The following is a 26574-nucleotide window of genomic DNA, read 5'->3' on the forward strand; positions in this document are numbered from 1 at the left end:
TGTTAGATAAAGACTTAATGGCTGGTTTGAATCAAAACCCAAATAAGATGCAAATATATTTGGGGTGTATAAATAGTTGATTTCTAATGTCTTAAGTCTTTCTTAGTCGTAATTGTTTTTCCCCTCCATTTCCTACACACACACACACACACACACACACACACACACACACACACACCATTTACTTATGAGGATACCAGGGCTGTATGTTCCGTAAACTTTTCCATTCTGATTTTTGTTTGTTCACATTCTTATGTCTTTTATCTCATTTCCTATGTCCTCAGTATTTCTTGAAAACTAGTGGTTAGTGTTAGAATTAAATGGATTTAGGTTTAATGTTTTTGGCAAAAATATTTCATAAGTGGTGGTGTGTACTTTCATAATTACATCAATTGATGTGTGTGGTTGTCTTAAGTTTTCCATTATTTGGTTACTCCAGATTGTAGTTTGTACAGGAAAAGGCAGGATAAATGCTTGGTTATTCTTCTTTATTGAGCATTTTTTTAGTATTGAATAAAGTTGGTGCCATAGTGCTTCCACAGATGACCAATGAGATTTTTGTTGGGTTTTGGTTGGTACCATTTTCTACTTGTGTTACAATGCATTGCTGTCAGTTTTCTTTTTGAAGTTCAGATTGTTCTCTCTTTAGCTAAGAGAGGGAAGAAGCCCTTTTAAATTGGTTTCTAATTTTTTTTTAACCCAAATCCTGCAGTATTTAGTATTTTCTAGGTCAAGTTCAGCAAACTCTGTAAAAGGTCAGAGAATAAATTATTTTAAACTATTGTTTTCTGTCCCAATTACTGAATCCTATTGTAGTACAGAAGCAGCCACACCTAGCACGAATGAATGAGCATGAATGGCTGTGTTCCCAAAAAAGATGTATGGATACCAAAATTTGAATTTTATAAAATTTTCACATGTCACAAAATATTCTTCATGCTTTTCCCCAGACATTTAAAAATGTGCAAATGGACCAAACAAAAATAAACCAAGGGCCAAATTTGGCCCAGTCTTTTATTTTCTAACTCCTGTTCTACCACAGTAGGATATTCCACCTTGTGCATATCTTGACCCACAACAGAATCAGCTATTGCTTCTGGTTCCTTTAGTAGGCAAATATTTAGAGATCATAGGGCAATTTGAGGTGCCCGTTACTCCTGGACATTTTTTGCAGCCAAAGCTAAAAAAAAAAAAAATGTACATTTTTAGAAAGGACAAATTTATACTGATATTGGCAATTAAATTTGAGATTATAGAGTTTTTATTAAATAATTTGATTTTCTATTTCTATCTTTTTTAATGTGAAAAACTTGGTACCAATAACCTGATAACTCAGGTTATTTTCAAACTTTCATATATACAGAGTTGTCAGTATGATTATCAATATAAAATATACTGAATGCACTTTGAAATTTAATAGTTCTTTTTGTACTTACAATGCATTCTAAGGTATATATAGTCACAATTCTATTTTAAAGTTGTACTGCCAATTTGATAGGTTCAGGTTTATTTGCTTTCATGAGTATGTGTTTGTGTTCTACCTATACAGGTACAAAGAAAAGCACACTAGTATACACATTCATCTTTATGAAAATAACTACTTCTTTTTATAACTGCATTTTATTCTGATGTAATGAATGTGCTATGTTTATTTAATCTACCTACACAGGCACAACAAAAGCATATTATAGCAAAGCCCTAGCCAGTTTGGTTCAGTGGATAGAGTGTCAGCCTGGGGATTGAAGGGTCCCGGGTTCGATTTCCAGTCAGGGCACATGTCTGGGTTGCGGGCTTGACTGCCAGTAGGGGCATGCAGCAGACAGCTGATCAATGATTCTCTCTCATCATTGATGTTTCTATCCTCCCTTCCTCTCTGAAATCAATAAAAGTCTATTTTAAAAGTATACTATATATACTCATCTGTATGAAAATCTCTATTTTTTATAACTGTTATCTATTCCAATGAAATGAATGTGACATAGTTTATTTAACCTCTCTTCTAATGGTGTATATTTGAGGTGTGTCAGTTGTTGGTTATTCATTGGAGAATTAGTTAGAATTCGTGTTGTGCATTAAGTCATTTTTTTTTTTTATGCTTGACACTCTATCTTTGAGATAGTTTCCTAGAAGTGAGATAGCTGAGCCAGAAGAATGAATGAATATGTAATTTTTCTATATATTTCCAAATTCTCCTCTATAATGGCCGTACAATTAATTGCCATCCACAACCATTGTCTGAATGCTTGTTTATTGAGAGCCTTATTAACAAAACATCATACTTGCAATTTTTAGTCAGTCTCATAAGAAAGAGATGGCATTTCATTGTAATTTTAATTTATATTCTTTTTTTTTTTTCTAAGAACTCTAATTTTTTTGCCCTGTTTTTTATGGATTTATTGGACTTTTTTAGAAGACAAATAGATATAGACCTATATCTATAATGGGGATATTAATGTTTTGAGATTTAAGTTACAATTTAGAACTTAATTTTTTTTTTTTTTAACTGTTTTAGAAAGAGAGGAAGGGAGAAGAGGGGGGGGGAGGGAGGGAGGAGAGAGAGAGAAAGATTAATATGAAGTGAAACAGTGATTGGCTGCCTACTTAGTGCATGCTTCCTACCAGGGCATGAGCCTACAATCAGCAACCTTTATGTGCATGTGGAATGATGCCCAACCAACTGAGCCCACACCGGCCAGGACAAAAATACAATTTTTAAAGAGGAATTTTCACTTTAATACATAATTATTGTTTCTATATTAGCATGTTGGTGAAAGAATTGGTATTATATCTTAGAACTTTATGAAATACTAGAGGTCGGGTGCATGAATATGTGCACTTTGTAAAGGAATTAATTAGAAGAAGTATCTTAGAGGCTGGGAAGGAAGTGAAGGAGGTTGGCTCCAGGGTATTTCCGGCCCGTCCTGCCTAGTCCCCATGGGGCCAGCTGGCTGGGAAGAGACCATGGGAGGGCTCTAGGGTGTGTCCGGCCCCTCCCGCCCAGGCCCAATCAGCTGGACGCCAGCAGCAAGCTAATCTATCGATCAGAGGATCTGCCCCCTGGTGGTCAGTGTGCATCATAACGACTGGTTGAGCGGTCGACCAATTGTTCGGACACTTATTATATTAGGCTTATATATATAGATTCATTTTAGTAAAAAGTGCATGACTTTGTATATCTTAAGTGTTACAAAGTGATTTTAAGTTGGTTATTAATGAAAAACTGATGTACAAGAAGAAAAAAGTTTGAATTGCTATTGGTGTTTTTTCATAATTTGTACTTTAATTTTTATCTCTTCATTTTTCAAATATTAATTTAATTTTTATTAAGGGTCAGCTCAGAAAAAGCTATTGGCACCTGATATGTTTACAGAATCTGATGATATGTTTGCTGCATATTTTGATGTAAGTAATTTTAAATCATAAAAACACAACTATTAAACCAAAAAATTTAGGTAACAAATATGTATTTGTGTGCATAGAGGGAGGGAAAGATAAAGAGATGGACAGAGCAAATTAATAAATGTACCTAAGCATTTGGATAACTAGGTGAAGGGTACCTGGAAACTCTTTGTACTCATTTGCAATTTTTCTTCAATTCTGAAATTAAGTTACAATTTTAAAACAAGTACAGCAGAATAGTTTGAGAGCTTCATGAAAGTTAAATGTCTAATGACTTAAAGGTATAGTTAATTTTTTGAAACAACTTTTTTCTTAGACTTACAAACTGTGTGTGTGTGGGGAGGGGGGGGAATAATTAGGTGAGACATAATGATATCAATAATTTCCAGATCTTCATTAAAACAGAGTTCACTTTGTGGTTTTATATTGTACATGATGGAGAACATAAGAATTTAGGGCCTAATAAATTTCATTGAAGAGTTAAAAATGTTGTAACTAGTTAGAATGGTGTCGTGCATTAAGTCATTTTAAGAAATGACTTAAAAGGTTTGGTCCCTTAGCCATTTTTATCAGTGTCTTTTCTTGAAAACATCTTAAACTAATGTTCAAAGGTAAGGGAACATGAGAAATAGAAAGCTTTAGTAAGAGGAAGTGGGAAGGATAAGCATATAACAGAATTTTAAAATGGAATAGGTTCATTAGCCAGTGCCCAGATCCCAGCAGACATTGGTAATTAGCTTAAGTAATGTATCACATGCATGTTTTGCAAAAGGATCCCTTTACTCCCCGACCTCTCACCCCCCTCCAAGGATGGGTTAAGAGAGGATAAAATTGCTGAAACCGGTTTGGCTCAGTGGATAGAGCGTCGGCCTGCGGACTGAAAGGTCCTGGGTTTGATTCTGGTCAAGGGCACTTTACCTTGGTTGCGGGCACATCCCCAGTAGGGGGTGTGCAAGAGGCAACTGATCGATGATTCTCTCTCATTGATGTTTCTAACTATCCCTCTCTCTTCCTCTCTGTAAAAAATCAATAAAATATATAGAAATCCAACTGCTTGTATTTCAGCCATATGTTTAAAAAAGAAAGAGAGAGAGAGAGAGAGAGAGAGAGAGAGAGAGAGAGAGAGAGAGAGAGAGGATAAAACCATCATTTGTCTGGTTGATGCTAAGGCATCTTCTGGATATCTTGGAGAATGATGTGTGATAAAGACTAGAAGTACCAGGTACTCTTTAATTTCCCTTGCAGGCTTAATTAGTACAGCCAATAGCCTTTCATATACATATATGGGAAGACAAGCAAGGGGTGTTACATTGTCGAGACAGTAAATGTGAAAATTGGTAGAAGAGAGAGTTGTACACTTAATTGTTAACTGAATGCCAATCTGTATTTTTTTTTCATTTTTTTATTAATGTATTATATGTGTACATATCTTACCATTGCCCCCAATCTGTAATTTTTGTCCTCTAGCAATAGCGAAGGAAAATCATATCTGGTTTGAGTTTTTATTTGTATTTATAATGTCTTAGGCATATTCCCAAAAGTTTTTAAAGATACTTAATTACTTTTCCCCCCTAAATAATGTTATGATAATGCAGAAGACTCTGGTATTCATATTTCATCTTTGTCATATTTACATGAGTGACAGCATTTATTTAATTTAGCATGAAATGTCTTATTAAATTACTGGAGACTCAGTGCAGGAATTTGTACACGAGTGGGCCCCTCTGGGTGGCCTGCAGAGATAAGACCAAAACCCACAGTCTAACGCTGCCTGTAGCTCCCACTCATCCCTGCCCCACTATGCCTGTCATGGTCTCGTGCCCAATCAGTCTCGATCAGGAGAGGCTCTTGCTGGCATAGCAGCACTCACTAGCCATGAGCCCTGCATCTGGCGCTCTCCCGAGGGGAGTGGCCTGTGTGATCAGGCTGAAACCAGCTCTCTGACATCCCCCAAGGGGTTCTGGATTGCAAGAGGGCACATGCCAGGCTGAGGGACCCCATGGTTGTATGATTGGGCTGGGAAGGAACTGCATGAGCAATCTAGAGCTTGTCCGACCCATCTCACTCAGTCCTGGCTGGACCCCAGCAGCAAGCTAGCCAACCAGTCAGAGCATTTGCCCTCTAGTGTTCAGTGCATGTCATAGTAACTGGTTAATCAGTGGACTGCCTGCCCCCTAGTGGTCAGTGCACGTCATAACAAATTGTTGAGCAGCCTTTACATATCAATAGCATATTACATTTTGATTGGTTGACCAGTCGTCTGGTCACCAGGTGACTGGACACTTAGCATATTAGGCTTTTAGTATTGAGATAGCTGGTTCATCCATTTTTGTTTAAAGAAAGTGCTTAAAATGTCAAACTGATTTAGTGGGTAAATAGCTAATATTGCCTCCTTAATTTCAGAGTGCTCGTCTTCGGGCTGCTGGCATTGGAAAAGACTTTAAAGAGAATCCTAACCTCAGGGATAACTGGACTGATGCAGAAGGCTATTATCGTAAGTGCACAATTCTTATGAATTTTATTTATTTATTTACTTATTATTATAGGAGTCTCCAATTTTCTCCCTTCTACCCCTTTTCCCCTAACCCCTGCCCTACCTCAGGCCCTCCCCATACTGTTGTCTTTGTCTATGGGTTATGCATATATGCTCTTTTGTTAATCTCTTCCTATCCTTGCACTGAGATCTGTTATTCTCTTCCATGTACCCATACCTTTGGACCAATTTTGTTCATCAGTGACTGACTGGGTGCTTAAGATTCTTTCTTTGTCTTTAACATTTGTCATTTTAATTTTGATGCGTCTTGGAATGGGTCTCTTTGGATCCATCTTGATTGGAATTCTGTGCTTTCTGAACTTGTGTGATGTTTTCTTTTTAATTTTTTCCACTCTAATTGGGTGGCGGGTTTTTCTACCTTATCTTCCAAATCACTGATTGGAACTTCTGCCTTTGATTCCTTCCCGTGTATTTTTGATATCTGATATTATTCTTCTAGAGCAGTGTTTCCCAAACTTTTGACATATGTGTACCCCTTCTATAATTTTTGTAACGCTGAGTACCCCTTGTACTCATGGAAACGTAGAATTAGGCGCAGCTAAGCACGGTGCAGTGCATATCCTCACCAAACTCCAGTGCAACGCATATCCCCACCAAACTCTTCCTGTACCCCTGGGGGTACGCGTACCACACTTTGGAAAACACTGTTCTAGAGCATCCTTCTTTTCTTTTATTTGGGGGTTATTTCTTTGTCTCCCCATTTTTTATTTCCCTTTGTATTTGTTTCTGTGTTATTAGATCAAACTGTTATGCCTCCCAATCTTTTTTCAGGTGGCCTTATATAGTAAGTTTTCTGTGGTGCCCAGTAATGCTGATTTTTTTTTTTATCTCCTGAGTTGGATGCTCTAGGAATGTTCCTTGTGTGGCTTTTTTGGAATCTGCTGTTGTAATTGGGTATTGATTGTTGTTGTCACGTTCATTGGTGGAATTGGTTGTATGTGACCGTGGTCTCCCGTGAGTAGGGATGTTCAGATATCAAGGAAAATGGTGGGTGTGTTTCCCCATTCTATAGCTATTTCTCTGAGAGTGCCCTAGAAATTTTCCCTGCCCTTGGCTGGGCAGAGTTTCTCATATGCAGTCCAGGGGGATCTCCTGAATCCAGGAGTTTCTATCTGCTCTCCTGTGAGGGGGAAGCAGCAGTTAGATTCCTATGACAGTAGGGTAGATGACTTCACCCCCAAGCCAGTCAGTGATCCTACTGAAATTGTTCAAATCCATAGGTTTCGTCTCTGCTATTGTAGCCTCTGCAGGGGTCAAGATGTAGGGTGTGACAAGTGGGATTCCTGAGTGCGGGATCAGTGGTATCCTTAGGGCAGGATATTTGCATTTTCCCTCCCCTCCAGCTGTAGCTGCTGGGAGGGGTCTACGCCAGTCAGGAACAATATCCTCTTCTGTATGTTCATCGGTATGACTGATTGCAGGTCTTCCTGCCACCAGATTTCCATGTCTCCCCTCAATGCCTTCTACCCTAGCCACTCAGGTAATTCCAATTCACACTGCCCTCTTTCCACCAAAGCCTTAGCTGCAAAGGAACACTATGCTCGGGGTTTTTTTTTTTTTATTTAATATTATTACTATTTTTAAAAAATATATATTTTGCTATTAAGTTCTGAAAGGATGGGAGAGGGTGAGAGACAGTAACATCAATGATGAGAGAGGGTCATTGATCGGCTGCCTTCTGCACGCCCCACACTGGGGATAAAGTCTGCAACCTGGGCACGTGCCCTCATCTGGAATCAAACCGTGACCTCCTAGTTCATAGGTCAACACTCAGCCCCTGAGCCATGATGGCCAGGCCTCTCTGTGTTGTTTTTAACAACACAAAAACAAAAAATGGTGGCTTTATCTCTGACTGGCTACAGACTCCCCAGAGGCCTGAAGCCCCACCACCTTTTCACAGCTGGATGTTACATGGGCTGCTTTTCTTGGCTCTGGTGCTCTGGTCTGTGGAGTCCAGCCTGGTATTCAGGCCTTGATCTTCACAGGGAAAACCCCATTCTGCAGCCAAGAAATCTGGCCTGCTGCCCTTGGAAGTTAGGCCAGCCCCTCTTGTGACCTCGCCCTTCCTAGCAGTCTCCAGATGGTTTCTGCCCTTCTTGAACTCTATTAATTCTAGAGTTCATTGTAACATTTTGTAAAACTCCATCCTAATGCCATCATCTAAAATGTTTGGCTCAACTAGCAACTGCTGAATCCATGTAGGCAGCCCCAGAAGCATTGCAAATTGAAGTGAAGACTTGATTTAAAACTTAAATTTATTCAGTTATTTTTAGCCATGAGATAATCCTCAAGAAGGAAGGGAAGTTAATATGTCATTTGCTCATCTTGATCTGAAACCAATAGAAACAACATACAAGGAACTTGAGGTACTAGTCATGCAGGACTGCAGTTGGAAACACTTCAACCAGCACATTTCTCCCATATTCAATGTTAAAATCATTAGCATTTGATAGGACAGAAAAATTCTCCTTGTAATCTTTGAAAGTGGGCATGCAGTATTATCCACAGGGAAGAGAGTGACAGTGGAGGCATGGCCTTGATTCTCTACAATGTCTGGGAAATCAAGCACAAAGTAGGATTTGACATGCATTTTGAGTAATTGCGCTGTGTTTTCTCCTTTTTAATTTTGTGTATCTCATAGTTTGTTAAAATGCTCAAAATTCTAATATTTTAATTTATTCTTTTAGGTGTGAACATAGGTGAAGTGCTAGATAAGCGATATAATGTGTATGGCTACACTGGTCAAGGTGTATTCAGTAATGTTGTACGAGCCAGAGATAATGCAAGAGCCAACCAAGAAGTGGCTGTAAAGATCATTAGAAACAATGAACTCATGTAAGTCAATGTGATGAAACCTTTAATAACACATGTTTTGTTCAAATGAAAATATTGCTAAATGCCATTTTAAAAAAGTAACATTCTATAAAACAAGTAGTAGAACTATAAAATGATTGTAGTAGTCCTTTTTGACTGGATATTTAATTTATAGCCATATGTTATATGTGAAGTATTAGAACTATAGACTGATTTGTGTTTAATTCATTTCAGTGCATTTCAGTATCTACTGTGCACTAATGTTAACGTAGACTTCTTCTGTTTGTCTGATGGCCGGCCATCTTTTTTCTTTTTAATATATTTTATTGATTTTTTACAGAGAGGAAGGGAGAGATAGAGAATTAGAAACATTGATGAGAGAGAAACATCTGTCACCTGCCTCCTGTACACCCCCTACTGGGGATGTGCCCACAACCAAGGTATATGCCCTTGACCGGAATTGAACCTGGGACCTCTCAGTCCCCAGGCCGATGCTCTATCCACTGAGCCAAACCGGTTTCTGCGGCCATCTTTTGCTGTGAATATCTTAAACTCAAGACTAGAGGTGAGGGATAAAAGGATTATATTAATTAGTTGTCACTAATTAGCATAAAGTGGCCTACAAAAAGGGGACAGCTGGTTTACCAGATAATTTGGGGAATTTTTTGTATCTTCTGTCTGTTGCCTTTTTCCTTTAATACACAAGAGTTACTTAATTGTCATGTACATGCTTTAATACATAATTTGTACCACACACTGAGCTGGTGTTAAACTCAACTTACTATTGGTTTTATAACACTGGAAAGAAATGTTGTAGATTTATACTAAAGTCTTAAACTTCCCCAGGCTTAGAAAGTTTTTGTTGTTTTGTTTTTATGTTTATCCCCAACCCCTGTATTATAGACACTAACTTTAAAAAATGTAGCTTATTGACAAATTATAACTAGAATTTTAGAGGAAAACCAAATATTAATATTTGGTGAGACATTTCCTGGTTAGACTCTTAAGGAACCAAAACTCTATACAATGTGGTTCCACTTTTATTAAACACAAGTCCCCTGGTGCATGGATTCATGCACATTGAAAGGATATTAATTAGAAGGTGGCCAGTAGGGCAGCACTGGGTGAGACGGGCCAGACATGCCCTGGAGCCAACTTCCCATGGTTCCTCTTTAGCTGGCCACACCTGGGGAAGTGTCATGGCTCAAAGGGCATCTGAGAAGTGAACGGGGTTCCTCTGACAGGTGGGGTCCCTCAGCCTGGCCTGTAGTGGGGATTGGGCCGAAACTGGCTCTCCATTCCCTGTGAGATCCTAGGTTGTGAGAGACACATCCCAGAATCGGATTCCTACCTCTTTGGTTCTGGAGTGCGTCACCCAAGAACTGCCACTGCCAAATCACTGCAGCTTAGCAGCTCCTGTGTTGTCTGCCAGCTGGTGGTCATTGCTCATCGTAGCTACTGGTAGGACGGTCGCTTAGCCTTTTATATATATAGATAGAATTTACATCAAGACTTGAGAATAAAATGTGCAGGATTGATTTTCCTTCAAGCAAGGTAGGTTTATTCCTCAGTGCTTCTGTTTTGTTGATTGGTTATTTTGGAAATTAACTTCATGAGAACCGTATTTGATTAAGTATGAAGTATTGTCTAAGTGGTACAGAGACCTGTCATTCTTTAACAGATTTATTATGACTTGTAAAAAAACAACAAACTAATTAACATCGCCTATGGTTCATCATACTGGAATTAGCAAATTATATTATTTAGTTTTTCTAAATTCTGGATGTATTTAATTTTGACTTTCCTTTTTTATTTCAGGCAGAAAACTGGTTTAAAAGAACTAGAATTTTTGAAAAAACTTAATGATGCTGATCCTGATGACAAATTTCATTGTTTGCGGCTCTTCAGACACTTTTATCACAAACAGCATCTCTGTCTCGTATTTGAGCCTCTCAGGTACAGTGTCAAAAACTACATAAAGTGAAAATTTATCTTCTCTATCTCTATCAACCTCACTTAAGATAAACAACAATTGAAATGACATATTTTCTGGGTATTTGATTTTTATTTACTTATTTAATTACTAGAAGCTTGGTGCACGAAATTTGTGAGTGTGGGGGGAGGCGGGGGGGGGGGCAAGGGGGGGTATTGGTTGGCAGGATCCCTCAGCCTGGCCTGCGCCCTCTCACAGTCTGGGAGCCCTGCTATAGATCGCCCAGCAGAAGGAGGCTCTGCTCACCCGCCACCAGGTAGCCTGGGCCTCCCTTTGTGGGGTGATGGCTGGGCCCCCGACCAATGGCGTTGCACCTGCTTTGGCTGGCCTGGCGCCAGTGGTCGTCCGAATGGTCATTCTGCTATTTGGTCGTTTGGTGGCCAGTGCACTCCATAGCGGGGGAGTGTCACTCAGCCAGAAGCCACTTATGCTTTTATTTATAGAGATTATTATAGACTTAATTTAGCTCTGGTGTTTGTTTTTTAAGCTTGTATTATGAGCTGGCTTCTTGATAGTCATTAATATATTGACATTAAATGACTGCATACTATGTGCCAGTTTACTACTTGCTTTTAGCCTTCAGGTCAACCAGAGAAATTCTCTGAAAATTAAATATTTCAAGGAAGGATTAAGCCAGAATGATAAGAAATGGGAATAGTGGAAGAAATACAATTTTGATCTTTGAAATTATAGCTTCGTTGTTAATCTTTCAAATATAAATCCATTCTAAAATCAATACAGATTTTATCATTGCGTATCTTTCCTTCTATTTATTTTAAAAATTAAGTTTTATTGGAAAATTGTGTTATGTACACATAATTTCATATATTCTCATTTCATTACGGAATAATTTATCAAATATTTGAGATGTTCTTGAACAGAATATGTCATTGTAATTATATTTTGGGTTTGATTTTACTTTATGCTTAAATGTTTTTGCTTTTTTGAAATGTCATTTTTGTATTTAACCTGTAGCTTTTTTTTCCCTTTCTCCTAAAAGCATGAATTTACGAGAGGTGTTAAAAAAATATGGTAAGGATGTTGGTCTTCATATTAAAGCTGTAAGATCTTACAGTCAACAGTTGTTCTTGGCATTGAAACTCCTTAAAAGATGCAATATTCTACATGCTGATATCAAGCCAGACAATATCCTGGTAAGTGAAACAGTTAAGGCTGCATTGTACATTCATATATCTTCTTTTCAGTAATGTGAGATTACCACTGTATTATTTTTAAAATAACATCTTAAAGATATACTTATTACCCATTACAAATTACCAATTTTTACTTTTTTGGAAATTGAGCCATGAAATTTTAAAGTATAAAGAAAAAGGAGATAGGCCAGCATCCCAAATTGTCCCTTTTTATTGTGGATTTAGAGTACACACAAATCCCACGAGTGATTTAATATAGTAATGATAGGCTTCCTCTGGTAGTGAAAAAAAGTGCTGCATGTTTTGCTGTTTTGAAATAAGGTATGTTTACACTTTTTTGTTCTTTAATTTTGTAGGCTAATGGAGATAAGAACATTTAAGGGAATTTTATAGACTGAGTTTGGGACATATAAGAGAATTGCCTTAAGCTTATATAAGAAGTTGAGTTTAAAGATGTCCAGGAGTAATTCTTTACTAGAGGCTCGGTGCATGAATTCCTGCACCAGTGGAGTCCCTTGGCCTGGCCTGCAGGATTGAGCCAAAACTGACTCTCTAACATCCCCTGAGGGGTCCTGTGAGAGGGTGCAGGCCAGGCTGGGGGACCCCACTGGTGCACGATTGGGACTAGGGAGGGATTACTGAGGGCTCCAGGGCTTGTCTGGCCCATCTCGCTCAGTCCTGATTGGTTGGATCCCAGCAGCAAACTAACCTACTGGTCAAATCATCTGCTCCCTGATGGTCAGGCATGTCATACCTAGCGGTTGTGCAGCCTTAGCATGTCATTAGTATATATCATTGCTTTGATTGGTTGAACAGACGACCAGACACTTAGCATATTAATTAGGCTTTTATTATATAGGATTGTTTTAGAAGCAGTGCCTTCTGGGAACCCAAATACAGTAAAACTCACTCTCCTAAAAGATGCCTATTGAAAGGCATGTTTCACTGTCTCAAAATCTTTTTTTTTCCCTCACTTGAGGATATTTTCTCATTGCTTTTCAGAAAGAGTGGAAGAAAGAAGGGAAGGAAGGAGAGAGAGAGAGAAATGTCAGGCTAGAGAGAGACATCGACTGGTTGCCTCCTGCATGTTGCATAGGAGGCAGGGGGTAAGGAGCAAACTCCCAACCCAAGTACTTGCCTTTGACAGAGAATTGAACCTGCGACTCTTCAATGCTCAGGCTGACGTTGTAACCACTGAGTCAGGGCTATCTTGAACTGGTACCCCATCAGGGCTTAAGACTTCAGATGTGGTAACATGCAAATTTATAGTATAATTTTATGTTTTTGAAATTTAGAAGTACATATTGTCATAGGGGAGTGATTAATGCACACACAAACTCTTTCCCTCCTTGACCCCATTTTTTCACCCTGCTAAGGTTTTCAGAGTTGGGGCATGTTCACAATGTGGATAATTCCAAGTTTATCTTCTAATCACATGTTCCACACTTGAGAAAAATTATCCGATTAGAGGCATTCCATTTTGATATGTTTAGTCTGAGTTTATAATGTATTACATATCTATAATAATAAAAGTGTAATATGCTAATTAGACCGGGCAGAAGGACGAAGCTGAGACTGCAGCCATGGGATTGAGGCAGCCTCCTGGGGTTGTGCGAGAGGCATCCAGGCAGCCCCCGTAGCTGTGAAGGCCTACTCTTGCACAAATTTCATGCATCGGGCCTCTAGCATAATATAACTTGGTTAGAGGAGCTCAGTTATTACAATGAAATTGTAGATATATTATGAATGAATTGTAGACTTCCCTAGTCAACTTCATCTTTGATTTTTACCTCAGTTTTTTTTCTTTCTCATTTTTAAATTGAGAAATATACCATCCATATGAAATAATATATAAAATATAAACAGTCTAAAGATAGACTGTGAACATCTGAGTAACCACTATGAAGATTAAAGAATAGCCTGCTAGTATGTTAGAAGCTCTTTTTTTAAAAATATATTTTTATTTTTTATAGAGAGGAAGGAAGAGGGATAGAGAGTTAGAGACATTGATAAGAGAGAAACATTGATCAGCTGCCTTCTGCACACTCCCTACTGGGTATGTACCCACAACCAAGGTACCTGCCCTTGATGGGAATCGAACCTGGGACCCTTGAGTCCACAGGCTGATGCTCTATCCACTGAGTCAAACCAGTCAGGGTGAAGCTCTTGCTTTTAAAACTTTATTTTTCTTTTAGTTAATGCTAAACTAGATTTTACATGGATTCTGAAATTGAATATTGAAGAAGGAAAAAAATAGATATCAGAGACCCCATGGAGCTATTTAATGAAAATCTAGAGCTTTAAGCCTCTAGTGTGGTAGAAGTACCATATTCCTCATGAGGAGTTAGTAGTTGTGTAGCCAAAATAAAGGGCACATAAGTGTGGCTAGCCTGCTACTATTTAAGGCATTTTACCCAGATCAAGAGTTCCGCTGGTAGATTTCTCATTTTAAAATGGTTCTGGTTTTATTTCTGTGTATTGCAACTGCATTCTTAAGTAGCTGAATGCAAATTATATTTTAAAAAGCTTTGAAAGTACTTTTCCTTTTGAAGATACCTGTTTTCCTGATCCCCCATATGAAAAGATATGGATGTGGCATTTAAAAATAATTTCTGTCGTTAGCTTAATTCCATGGATATAATCTTAGTGGACCAGTCTGTAACATTGATAAAGCTTTACAACATCCCAGTAGAGAGTACCTAAGTTATTTATTTAAAGTGTTATGTTTCTTTTGGGTGGGAACAGTAGGCCAAGTTCAAGTCCCAACTCGGAATTTGTGTGTGTCTCTTTTGAAGGGGGGAAGGGACTCTGGAATATGAATTATCAGCACTTGTTAATCCTGAACATGCTTCTGACTCTTGAGTGGCAGCAGTCATGGGAGCAGCTCCAGCCTTTCTCAGCAGATGTCACTGTTACTGTGTATGTTGAAGTATTTACAGAGGACAAAAGAAACAAATGACTAATATAGAGTTCATGTTTATCAGTTTTGCCAAGTATATTTAACATATTCTTAACTAATATCTTCTTTGTATTTAAGAGATTTAATAATTTTTAGACTTGAAGTGATTGCTAAATTTGGGTGATCTTAAGCATCTTCCGATGAATGTTTTTATTGTTTTTGTCCAAATTTAATCTGCAGCATTTTACTTTTCTTGCTATCATAATTTTTGGCAACTGAAACTTAACTTAAACCAATTGAAAGTTAATCTAAGTCTGAGCCCTTATTAATGAATGTTTTTAGGTCCCTTTATATAGTAACTTGACTTTATGCAGGTGTTCTGGGGATTTTTAGAAGATGCTTTGCATCAATTAGAAATTCCTCTTACTACCACATCCTTTTCTAAATAGTGTTGGTTAAAATGAACTTCACTAGGTATTATTTCATATTTCTTCACTGAGAAAAGTTCTTTTACTAATTATAATCAAATAGTTGGTAACCCTTAATTTTTCATAATTAGGAAATTGAGGTTTAAAATAAAAAGGAATTTTAAAAAGAGTGACTTTGTTCTCAGTATTGGAAATAACTTCTCAAAGCCAGTTATTTTTATGTGATTACTTGTATTAATTATTCCTGGCATGAATTAAACTTCCATGATAAAATGTTTTTCAGGTTAATGAATCAAAAACTATTTTAAAGCTCTGTGATTTTGGGTCGGCTTCACACGTTGCGGATAATGACATAACTCCTTATCTTGTCAGTAGATTTTATCGTGCTCCTGAAATCAGTAAGTTTCTTCAAATGGTTTTTGACCTGGGCTATCATATGTAGTGGAAACAGCATATTTAATGTCTCAGTACTATTTTCATTGCACTTTAGCAGCTGCATGGGGTCATTCACGAGGAAGGGAACCTAACAAGTTTATCCTTCTCCGGTGGAATGGTGGTAAATGGGATAGGAATCTTGGCCTTGTCTGGCAAGAGTAGCAAAAACAGTTGTGGAAAATTCTTGACTTTAGAAGACTACTCTTGAGTACTCAAGGTCTGATTATCAGATATATGAATTGTGTGGGACCTTTGTTCTTTCTTCTTTGTAGAGGCTGATTGCACCTCCACCAAAGGTGAAATGATAAAAGAATAAATATACATTTTTCTCTGTCCCTTTGATTCCTTCCCCACTCCCTCATTTTTTTAGGTTTTAAGTCTGTGGTTCTATTAGGAATTAATGGGAAAGAACATGAAACTAATGCCATAAGTGAGTTAGTAAGATTGTGGTATATAGTTCAAGCTACAATTAATACCTCTTTAATGGAAATAGTAGTTGTTATTATCATATACTTAACTTCTATTTTGTTTTCAGTTATAGGTAAAAGCTATGACTATGGCATAGATATGTGGTCTGTAGGTTGTACCTTATATGAACTATATACTGGAAAAATTTTATTTCCTGGCAAAACCAATAACCATATGTTGAAGCTCGCCATGGATCTCAAAGGAAAAATGCCAAATAAGGTAGGACATTAATATGAACTTGTATTTATTGAAGATCTCAACAGTAGTTTCCCATAGTCTGGTGGATTGCTGACCCTTAACTCATAAATAATGGCTATAAAATGATTTGAGAGAGATAGTTATGTGGCTACTCTGATTCCTTTAGCTCCTTCTCATTATTAGATGTTCTGATGATCCAAGAACTATCAAAAGAGAATAGAACTCTTTTCCCCTCTAAAATCTGTCTTATGTTTTTCTCTATCCTCTTGTAGTAAGCAGATGATAGCGACCTATAGTTTAGGGTAGAATTGTAATTGAGGAAGAGAGAATTGATGAACATAAATTTGTTAAGCACCATATACATATGTTTCATGTGTCTGTTCTTCCATAAGCAACAGTGTTCTTGGGAGCACACCCTTATGGGTAATAGCATGAACATGCTTGAGAGCTGTAATGAGAAAAAGATGCAGGTCAGATTAGTTAGATGGAAGGAAGGACTCAGTCATTAGAGAAGGAACTTGATAGCAATCAGTTTATTAAAGATTGGAAGTTAGTTGGGAAAGGAAGAAGGTATCAAGTAAATTCACTTGAAATGACATCTTTCTGACAAACTCTTAGTGCTTCAGCTATCATATCAACGTCTTTGATTAACACAAAGCATGAACTTTAGATTTTTATAAAAGTATCTTGAGAGCGTATCTTAGACTTTTGTGATTTCAGTTTATGTTATGTTGGATTTAGTTAGAGTAAACAACACAGGAATTAGCTGTTGGTATTTATTTAACTGAGATCTAATTTTTCATTTTAGAGCTATTCGAGCATAATTTGTAAAATGTCATTAGATTTCTTAACTGCCAATAGAAAGGGCCCCAATTGTGTAGTCGTTTTCCTATCTAAGAACAAATGATTTTAGGTCTTTGCTTAAACCTCAATTTGGAATAGTGAAAGCACAACTTTAAATCATAATGGGTTTAAGCCCACTGCCTGGGGAAATATAATAATTTCATATTATGAGTTGTTTTAGGCACGACAATTTTATTTGCTTTTTATTTTTTTTAATATATATTTATTGATTTCAGAGAGGAAGGGAGAGGGAGATCACTTTCCCTCTCACTTCCTCTCTGAAATTGGTAAAAATACATTTATTAAAAAAATGAAATAAGAGAAACTCTGAGAGCAAGAAATACAAGATCATTTTCAAAAGAGAAAGTAAATGCAAAGAGACTAAATTTGTGACTTGTTATGTACTAAATTGTTAGTAAGCCAGACTATTGCATAAGTTAAAAAATGTTTTTTTATTTTGTTTTATTTCCAGATGATTCGGAAAGGTGTATTTAAAGACCAACATTTTGATCAAAACCTCAATTTCATGTACATAGAAGTTGATAAAGTAACAGAGAGGGTAAGTCTCTTTTAAGTGTGCAAGATTAAATGACTATCTTATTGTTAACAAATGACCTGGGTCATACTAAGAGCTATGAATATTTTGAAACATTAAAATAATTTCTTTTTGGTGTTGGTTGACTCCTGAATAAAATGCATCAGGTTATAAAAAAGATGAAGAAATTTAAAAATGTTTGTGTAGTATGAGTTTATTTTTATTATAGGTCATATTTCGGACCTTCTCATCTGTTCTTTTGGATCACTTTCTTGGCCTGGCCCACCATCTACCTACCTTCCATATTGCTGTCACAGTGATATTTTTTAAAACAAATCTGATTATGTTACTCTCCCTGCTTAAAAACCCTTCATTGGCTTTCTGTTACCTAGAAGATAATATATTTAAATTTCTCAGAATGACAAACTAAGGCTTCTATGATATGAACTCTGCCATCTTCAACAGTGTGGCCTTTCTTCACTGAACTCTGTAAACCCTACCTTTCTACACTTGGCAATTAGCTAAAGGGCATGACGTTTCGTTCACAGACCATCCTCATCTTATTGGTTTCCTGTATTTCCTCATACCTAAAAAAGAATATGTATTCAATTTATTTTATTTCAAGCCTCAGGTGAAATATACATTCTGTGTGAGCCTTTCCAAAACCTCCAGGTTAAAGTAAGGACTTCTTTATTTTGGCCCTGTTATACTATACTAGAGGCCTGGAGCATGAATTTGTGCCTCAGTGGCATCCCTCGGCCTGGCCTGCAGGATCGGGCCGAAACTGGCTCTTCGACATCCCCCAAGGGTTCCCGGATTGCAAGAGGGCACAGGCCAGGCCAAAGGACCCCACCAGTGCACGATCAGGGCCAGAGAAGGATCACAGAGGGGAGCGTGGTAAGAGGGGACTCCAGGGTATGTCCAGCCTGTCTTGCCCAGTCCCGATCAGCCAGATCCCAGCATCAAATTTACTGGTCAGAGCGTCTTCCCCTGGTTGTCAGTCGTCATAGCGAACAGTTGAGCAGCCTTAGCATCTCATTAGTATATTACACTTTGATTGGTTGAACAGATGACTGGCACTTAGCTTATTAAGCTTTTATTTTATTTTATTTTAAATAAGTCTTTATTGTTCAGATTATTACAAATGTTCCTCTCCCCTCCCCCTATTGCTCCCTTCCACCCTCTGCCCTTTCCCAACCCCCCATTGTCCTCATCCATAGGTGCACCTTTTTAAAAATATATATTTTATTGATTTTTTTACAAAGAGGAAGAGAGAGGGATAGAGAGTTAAAAACATCGATGAGAGAGAATTATCGATCAGCTGCCTCTTGCACACCTCCTACTGGGGATGTGCCCGCAACCAAGGTACATGCCCTTGACCCGAATCGAACCTGGGACCTTTCAGTCCTCAGGCCAGCGTTCTATCCACTGAGCCAAATCGGTTTTGGCAAGGTGCACATTTTTTGTTCAGTCTCTTCCCGCAACCCCACTCCCATTTTCCCCAAGAATCGTCAGTCCACTCCCCTTCCATACCTCTGATTCTATTATATTCACCAGTTAATATTGATCACCAGTTAATATTGATCATCAGATTTTTGATTTTTTTAAATAAATCTTTATTCAGATTATTATAAGTGTTCCTCTCTCTTCCCCCCCTCCTCAATTGCTCCCCTCTACCAGGTTCCCACCCCACCCTCTGCCCTTTCCCCACCTCCCATTGTCCTCATCCATAAGTGTGCAGTTTTTATTCAGTCTCTTCCCACACCCCCCACTCCTCTTTTCCCCGAGAATCTTCAGTCCACTTCCCTTCCTATGCTCTGATTCTATTATATTCACCATTTAATATTGTTAATCAGATTTTTTTAAAGTAAATTTTTATTGTTCATATTATTACAAATGTTCCTCTTTCCCCCCCCCCCCCACCATTGCTCTCCTCCACCAAGTTCCCACCCCACCCTCTGCCCTTTCCCCACTCCCCATTGTCCTCATCCATAGGTACACAGTTTATGTTCAGTCTCTTCTCACACCCCCCTCTCCTCTTTTCCCCAAGAATCATCAGTTCACTCCCCTTCCATACCTCTGATTCTATTATATTCAACAGTTAATATTGTTCATCAGATTTTTTTTTTTTTTTTTAATTTTCTTGGTTTTTAGATTCACTTGTTGATAGGTACGTATTTGTTGTTCATAATTTTTATCTTTATTTACTTTCTCTTCTGAAAGAACCCCCTTCAGTAATTCATATAATTCTGGTTTGGTGTTGATGAACTCCTTTAGCTTTTTTCTTTTATTAGTGAAGCTCTTTATCTGACCTTTGATTCTGAGTGATAGCTTTGCTGGATAGATTATTTTTGGCTGTAGGTTCTTGCTATCCATCACGTTGAATATTTCTTGCCATTCCCATCTGGCCTGCATGGTTTCTGTTGAGAAATCAGCTGACAATCGTATGGGTGCTCCTTTATAGGTAACTACCTGTTTCTCTCTTGCTGCTTTTAATATTCTCTCTTTGTCTTATGCTCTTGGAATTTTAATTATGATGTGTCTTGGTTTGGTCCTCTTTGGATTCCTTTTGTTTGCGCTTCCTGGACTTGTAAGTTTATTTCTTTCACTAGGTGGGGAAGTTTTCTGTCACTAGTTCTTTCAGTATGTTTTCGATATCTTGCTCTCTCTCTTCTTCTGGGACCCCCATAATTCTGATGTTGGTTCGCTTGAAATTGTCCCAGAGGTTTCTTACACTATCTTCAACTTTTTGGATTCTCTTGTCTTCTTGCTTCTGCAAAGGAGTGTCCTAGCTCTTTGTGTTCCAAATCTTTGTCTTGATTCCTGCGATCTTCCCGTCTGTTTTTTGGACTCTGTATAATACCCCGTTTCCCCGAAAATAAGACAGTGTCTTATATTAATTTTTTCTCCCAATGTTGCTCTAGGTCTTATTTTCAGGGGATGTCTTATCTTTCCATGCACTAGGTCTTATTTTCGGAGGATGTCTTATTTTTGGAGAAACACGGTATTTTTTATTTCAGACAATGTATTCTTTATTTCCTTTTTATTTCTAGTTGATCCCTTTTCATATCCTCATAGGTCACGTTTATTTTATCAGCCTTTTAAAAGAAATTCTTGAATAATCTTATAACTGTAGTTTTTAACTCAATATCCATTCTTTTATTTTCCTCCATCTCCTTCCTTTGTATCCTGCCTCTTCTCTGCATTTTAGCTGCTTCCCTGATTTGATGGAATAGTTTTGTGTGCTCGGTGTTCTGGTAGAGGCCAGTAGCACAGCCTTCCCAGTTACCTGAGGTATACAGACTTGGTGCTGCCCTTTGTGGGCTGTGTGTGCATCTTGTTGTTAAGCCTTGCATGTTGTTGCTATCACTGGGAAGCATTGATCTCCAAGCCAATTTACTGTGAGTTATTAAGCTTTTAATATATAGGATGTCCCTAACTTTGTCAGAGCACTTAACCACTTCATGGTATCAACTCATTTACATGTCTACCTGTTTCCACTTCAGGGTAGAAAAAGTACATTTCTAACTGAAAGTATTTACTAGCCTTTTTTTACTTTTTATTTTATTTTTTAAAATATATATTTTATTGACTTTTCTACAGAGAGGAAGGGAGAGAGACAGAGAGCTAGAAACGTCGATGAGAGAGAAACATCGACCAGCTTCCTTCCAAACACACACCACTCCCCCACCCCACCCCCCCACTGGGGATGTGCCCGCAACCAAAATGTATATGCCCTTGACCAGAATCGAACCTGGGATCCTTCAGTCTGCCGACCAACGCTCTATCCACTGAGCCAAACCAGTTTCGGCTAGGCTATTTTTAATTACTTAACAATATTTTTGAATTCTCAGATTTTAAATACTTAACTAAGTTTTAAAGTTTCTGTTATTATTTTTATAAAATTACATTATAGTATGATTTAAAAAAAACCCAAAAAACTCTTAGGTAACCTTTTTTATTTAGGGTTTCCCCCCCCCAATACATTTTATTGATATTTTTACAGAGAGGAAGGGAGAGGCAGAGAGAATTAGAAACATTGATGAGAGAGAAACATCAGCTGCTTCCTGCACATCCCCCACTGGGGATGTGTCTGCAACCAAAGGTACATGCCCTTGACTGGAATCGAACCAGGGATCCTTGAGTCCGCAGGCCGACATTTTATGTACTGAGCCAAATGGTCCCGGGCAACGTTTTCTTATTGCTTCTTGAAAAAACTGGATATAGGAAGTAATGTAAAAGTTCTAAATGAGTAGATGGTTATTCTTATAATTTTTGGTAGACAAAAATCTGATGTATTATATGTTTTTAGTAAATTTATTTAGAGATAAGCATTTTAAAAATTATTTTTAGGAGAAAGTTACTGTCATGAGCACCATTAATCCAACTAAGGACCTGTTGGCTGACTTGATTGGGTGCCAGCGACTTCCTGAAGACCAACGTAAAAAAGTACACCAGCTAAAGGACTTATTGGACCAGATCCTAATGTTGGACCCAGCTAAACGGATTAGCATCAACCAGGCCCTACAGCATGCCTTTATCCAGGAAAAAATTTAAAAGAGATGAAGAAGCTCCAATGGTTTGAGTAATTAAAGACTGAAGAAATTTCACAGCAGTTTATTAATGTATATAAACTTATAAATATTTCTCCATCAAATTTGAGGAAGCATGATTATATTTGAATTAACACCAAGGGTGATGTTTCTTTTAGAAATGTTAGTTAATCTGTTTTGTGTCTTATGTGAAATTTCACTGTAGAACTGTTTTAACTGCCAAGACTGCACAAAATTATAGTGCTAATGTATATGGTTGCAGTTCATATAAAAGGCAAAAGCATCTTGTTATAAAATAAGTAGTAATGCTGGGTGGTTGATTTATTTTTAGCAGACTTGGCTTCATTTTGGTCTTCAGGTAAAATGGCCAGCATAAATGCTGTTTATATTCACATTTTCCTAGGTGTGTGTGTGCAGGCCACAGCAGCATGCCCTTGGTGTAGTCATTGCCGAAAGGGGTCTGTTCCTTCTTGAGCCTGCCTGCAGGGATGGTCTCCTCTTTTAAAGCAGGTTGTGTACAACATTCAGTACACTGAAGGTAAGCTAAACCATCAACATCACTGGTGTTTTAAGATGTTATTTTATTGGAACAATTGACAAATGAGGGATATTAGCTTTGTGGCAGAATTCCCTGCATGTGTGATACCTGATATTGTTTTATTTTTGGCATTGCAAATGTGGCATAGTTACAATTTCTGTTCTGTTCATCACATCTAAAATTGGAAGAGTATGCGCTTGATGGATAGAGCGCCTTCAGTGTACTGTTTCTTATTAACTTTAATTTTTAAAAATCAACTTGCTATAGACTTTATAAACATTTTTGTTAAATGCAGTTCCTAGTGAGATAGAAACAATGCGTAGTTTTCATTTACTAAATTACAAATGTTGAGGCATATTCTGAAAGTCCTCATATTTAAAAGTTACATAGACAACATAATGAAATTTTTAACTATTTGTATGTCATTTTGAAAGTGTACTGCTTTATGGTAAAAGTGCTTTCATTTGTTCATTGTTTTCATTATTTGTGATCATGTTGTCTTTCAATACAGGCATAAACCTTCCACTCTTGAACAAAGCAGCTGCTTTTTAAAAGCGGTAATTGCTTCTTTACCTTTTATTTCTTTTGTAAATGAAGCTTTTCTTTAAGAATGTGACTTTAAAGTGTTGTCTATTGCATAAAACAGTTGACACTCACTTATTGTAAAGTGAAGATTGTTCTACTGCATGTGAAGTGGCCATGCAGATTTCTGTATGTTCTCAGTATGCATCACTAGATAATAAAGTCTTTTGTGAACAAGGCATTTGTAGCCATTTTTAAAAATTTTTGTCTTCAGTGCTGGTTTATGGTTTATAAATAGTTAAAAGCAACCTTTTGTTTCTTCCTTAAAGTCTTTAATAGAATTATTTGCTAAAGATGTAAGGCTAGCCAAAGTTTATTATTTTACTTACCTCGTCAAAAAATTCTACAAATATTGTCAGCTTTCAGTATAGTGAGGTAATTCCTGTAGGTTAGGGGGTATAAAATCAGGATTTAACTAATGTTTCTGCTATTTTCTCACTTTTCCTTTTGATGGTGCGGAAAGAGAAAAAAGGAAAACGGGGCACAGGCCATTCAACGCCTTCTCCAAGGGGTCTGATTTGCTGAGACACCAGCTTCACCTTCTTAACAAGGTTATTTCTGACAGCATGTGTAGATAAACATTTAGCAACAGTTTAAAACAAAAATCATGTAAATCAGCTTGTTTTGCAACACAAAGGAATTTATATTTTTAGCATGGTAGAAGAGAATTTTCAGAAATTTATATAATCTTTTCCCTTTGGGTGGTAAGATTAATTCTTGTCTCCCTGAGGAATATGGAAAGTAATCAGATTTTATGGGCTTAAATAATATTTTTAAATTGTAAATGGGATTTTTTTATTCACCAGGCACTAATTACAACAAGCATGCACATTTTGTGCATTCAAGAATGGAAAATCAGTATAGCAGCCTTCTTCTGGTGGGTTTTGCTCCACTTAAAGACATGAACTACAGCCAGGAAAGCGATAGATGATATAATAAGCCAACTTTGAATCTACACCCCATCTCTTCACAATTTAGACTAACTAAATACAAGGTAGTGCTCATCTTCAGGTAGAGTGAGCCTTGTAAATGAGGCATCACAGATGCAGCTTTCCTACCTAATGGAATGGGTAGAGATTTCCCACCATTATTTACTTTATTTTGGTGGTAATATGCTGCGTATTCAAGTCTTTTGTAGTTATTTTCACTCAAAATAGTTAACATTTTGACGCTTCTGGTGATTTTCATGGCTTCATTTTATATATTTATTTAAGTAAGTTAACTTCTACTAGAAACAGTTCATCTTATGCCTTCGAAATTGTTACATATTACTTAAAAAACAAAGTTGCTTGTTACTTGTTCTTTGTGTTTTAGGTGCAGCTCAGTGGAAGATGATGACAACCAGAAGACATGAGCTAAGGTTTCTGTCCTATAAAAGATTTTTTTTTTTAAATCCTCCATTTAATTTTTGTCTAATTTTTTAGTTTTCAGCATTATGATTTGGGTTTCATTAATGTTTGGTACTTAGATTAGTAGTGCTCTTGTGCTCATTTGTAAAGTGCCTGTCTTATCATGCTCTGCCTATCCCCCCATCTTTCCTTTCCTAAAATAATAAATAGTGGTCAAATTTAGTGATATATAAGACTCTTGAATGGTGAGATTCCTTATATATATCATGGTTTTTTAATTTGGTTTCTGAAGATTATTAGGAAAACAGCAAACATCAAAACATAGTCTTCAGCTTTGGGTATCTTATCTCCCTGGCAAATGAAAAAGAATAGAAACTGGAATTTTAGGAACACTATTCAACTCCTTTAATAACTTATTCTCCAACTTGCCCTTTAGTAATTTTATTTTTAACAAGTGCTCCAGTCATGGTCTTAAATCAGGCAAAATATTTAGAGCCATTGTCAGTTTTCTTCTTAGGGGAAATGAGAGGTGATATAATTTTGATCTTTTATATCAAAATTAATCTATTTGACAGGAACCTGTAAACAGTCTATATAAATGACATTATTAGAATTTGTAACATTTGCTGAGGCAGAAATTTGGAACTCTGTAATACCTATGTTGGGTTGAGGTATTTAGTGAATAATCCTTTAAAAACTTGTATTAATGTTTCAGAGTTGCTATATAGTTTTCAAATATAATTATCTCATGAAGATTTTGCTTTATTACACACTTTATGGCAAAACAAGTATATCAAGTGATTGTCAGACTTAAGGGCTCATATCTTAGGACATAACTCTCAAACATGTCATAGTTCTTTCTACAGTTGGGGGAATAGTTGAGATTTTAAGGAAGCATATACATTTTGGACACAGTTCTAAATAAGGTCCTATGTGGACCTTATTCTTGAAGGTTATTAGAAATTAGGTTGGAATTTTGAGGCTTTGAAAGGATGTAGCATCTTGTCATAAATCTTAAAACCATCCATTACTTTTATTTACCCTTAAATTTTGATTGTTAGCATCCTGTTTCTTCATTCCCCAGTGCCTATCTCATTCCACTCTACTTTTTCTCAAAAATATTTTTATGTTTTAAAAAGAATTTTTACTTTTTACCATTATAATCACCACTTTTTCCCCTAATTAAAACAAATACTCAGGATATTTTTATAATACGGAAATGTATGTTTAATGGTATGTGGTAGAGGCAGTGAAATGTATTGTTCTCAGATTTGTTCCATTACTGAGAACAAATACTATATTTTACTTGCACTTAATCTATCATTATTTTGTAGCAGAACTCTAGCTGGCTAGGTAGAAATAAAATCTCTGAAATGAAATAAAGGAATCACATACCTGAAAAGTTAAGCCATGTAGTTACGGAATGCCCTTTTAAATGTTGGAGATAAGAAAGAAGCAAGTTGTTCAAATGTGTAACTTCTTTCCCTTAGTTATGATGACATTATTAAAATTGGGTTTCATAAAATGTTTCTTCATAGTATCCTAGTTCAATCAAATATTCAACATGAATTTTATTCTCTTAGATGTAAGGCCCTCCTTATAGAAATGATCAATACACATTCATCTGTGTTTTTCACATGTCAGTAATGTACACTAAATTGAGTTTTTAAATGTTTTCCAGTTATTTTGATAGATATCATCATGGCATCTTTAATTGTTCTTTTCCTTCTATATGTAGGGTAAGGGACAGTTCTTCTGAAGAATCTTTCCATTTAGTGATCAAGATATGGAAGCTGAAATCTGAAAATGCTCAATATGCATTCTAATTGTTT

At 36.9% G+C, this 26574-nt stretch overlaps 1 protein-coding gene across 5 annotated transcripts in view; it reads left to right on the forward strand.

The window, feature by feature from the left end:
* Nucleotides 1–23368, forward strand: part of PRP4K (pre-mRNA processing factor kinase PRP4K) — a 38820-nt gene extending 15452 nt beyond the window's left edge. For 2 of the 5 annotated variants that reach the window (XM_084873123.1, XM_084873122.1), the window contains exons 7-15: nucleotides 3329–3402; nucleotides 5803–5893; nucleotides 8641–8788; nucleotides 10586–10723; nucleotides 11761–11914; nucleotides 15525–15639; nucleotides 16212–16363; nucleotides 17658–17744; nucleotides 22074–23368. In XM_084873123.1, the coding sequence (XP_084729249.1) occupies nucleotides 3329–3402; nucleotides 5803–5893; nucleotides 8641–8788; nucleotides 10586–10723; nucleotides 11761–11914; nucleotides 15525–15639; nucleotides 16212–16363; nucleotides 17658–17744; nucleotides 22074–22277 (1163 nt within the window). In that variant the 3' untranslated portion in view covers nucleotides 22278–23368. The remainder of the gene's footprint in view (nucleotides 1–3328; nucleotides 3403–5802; nucleotides 5894–8640; nucleotides 8789–10585; nucleotides 10724–11760; nucleotides 11915–15524; nucleotides 15640–16211; nucleotides 16364–17657; nucleotides 17745–22073) is intronic. The other 3 variants (XR_014794036.1, XR_014794035.1, XR_014794037.1) reach the window with 3 other exon arrangements.
* The last annotated feature ends 3206 nt before the right edge of the window (nucleotides 23369–26574 follow it).

The sequence above is a fragment of the Pipistrellus hanaki genome, assembly GCF_964339955.1.
Source record: "Pipistrellus hanaki genome assembly, chromosome: 2".
Taxonomy (NCBI): domain Eukaryota; kingdom Metazoa; phylum Chordata; class Mammalia; order Chiroptera; family Vespertilionidae; genus Pipistrellus; species Pipistrellus hanaki.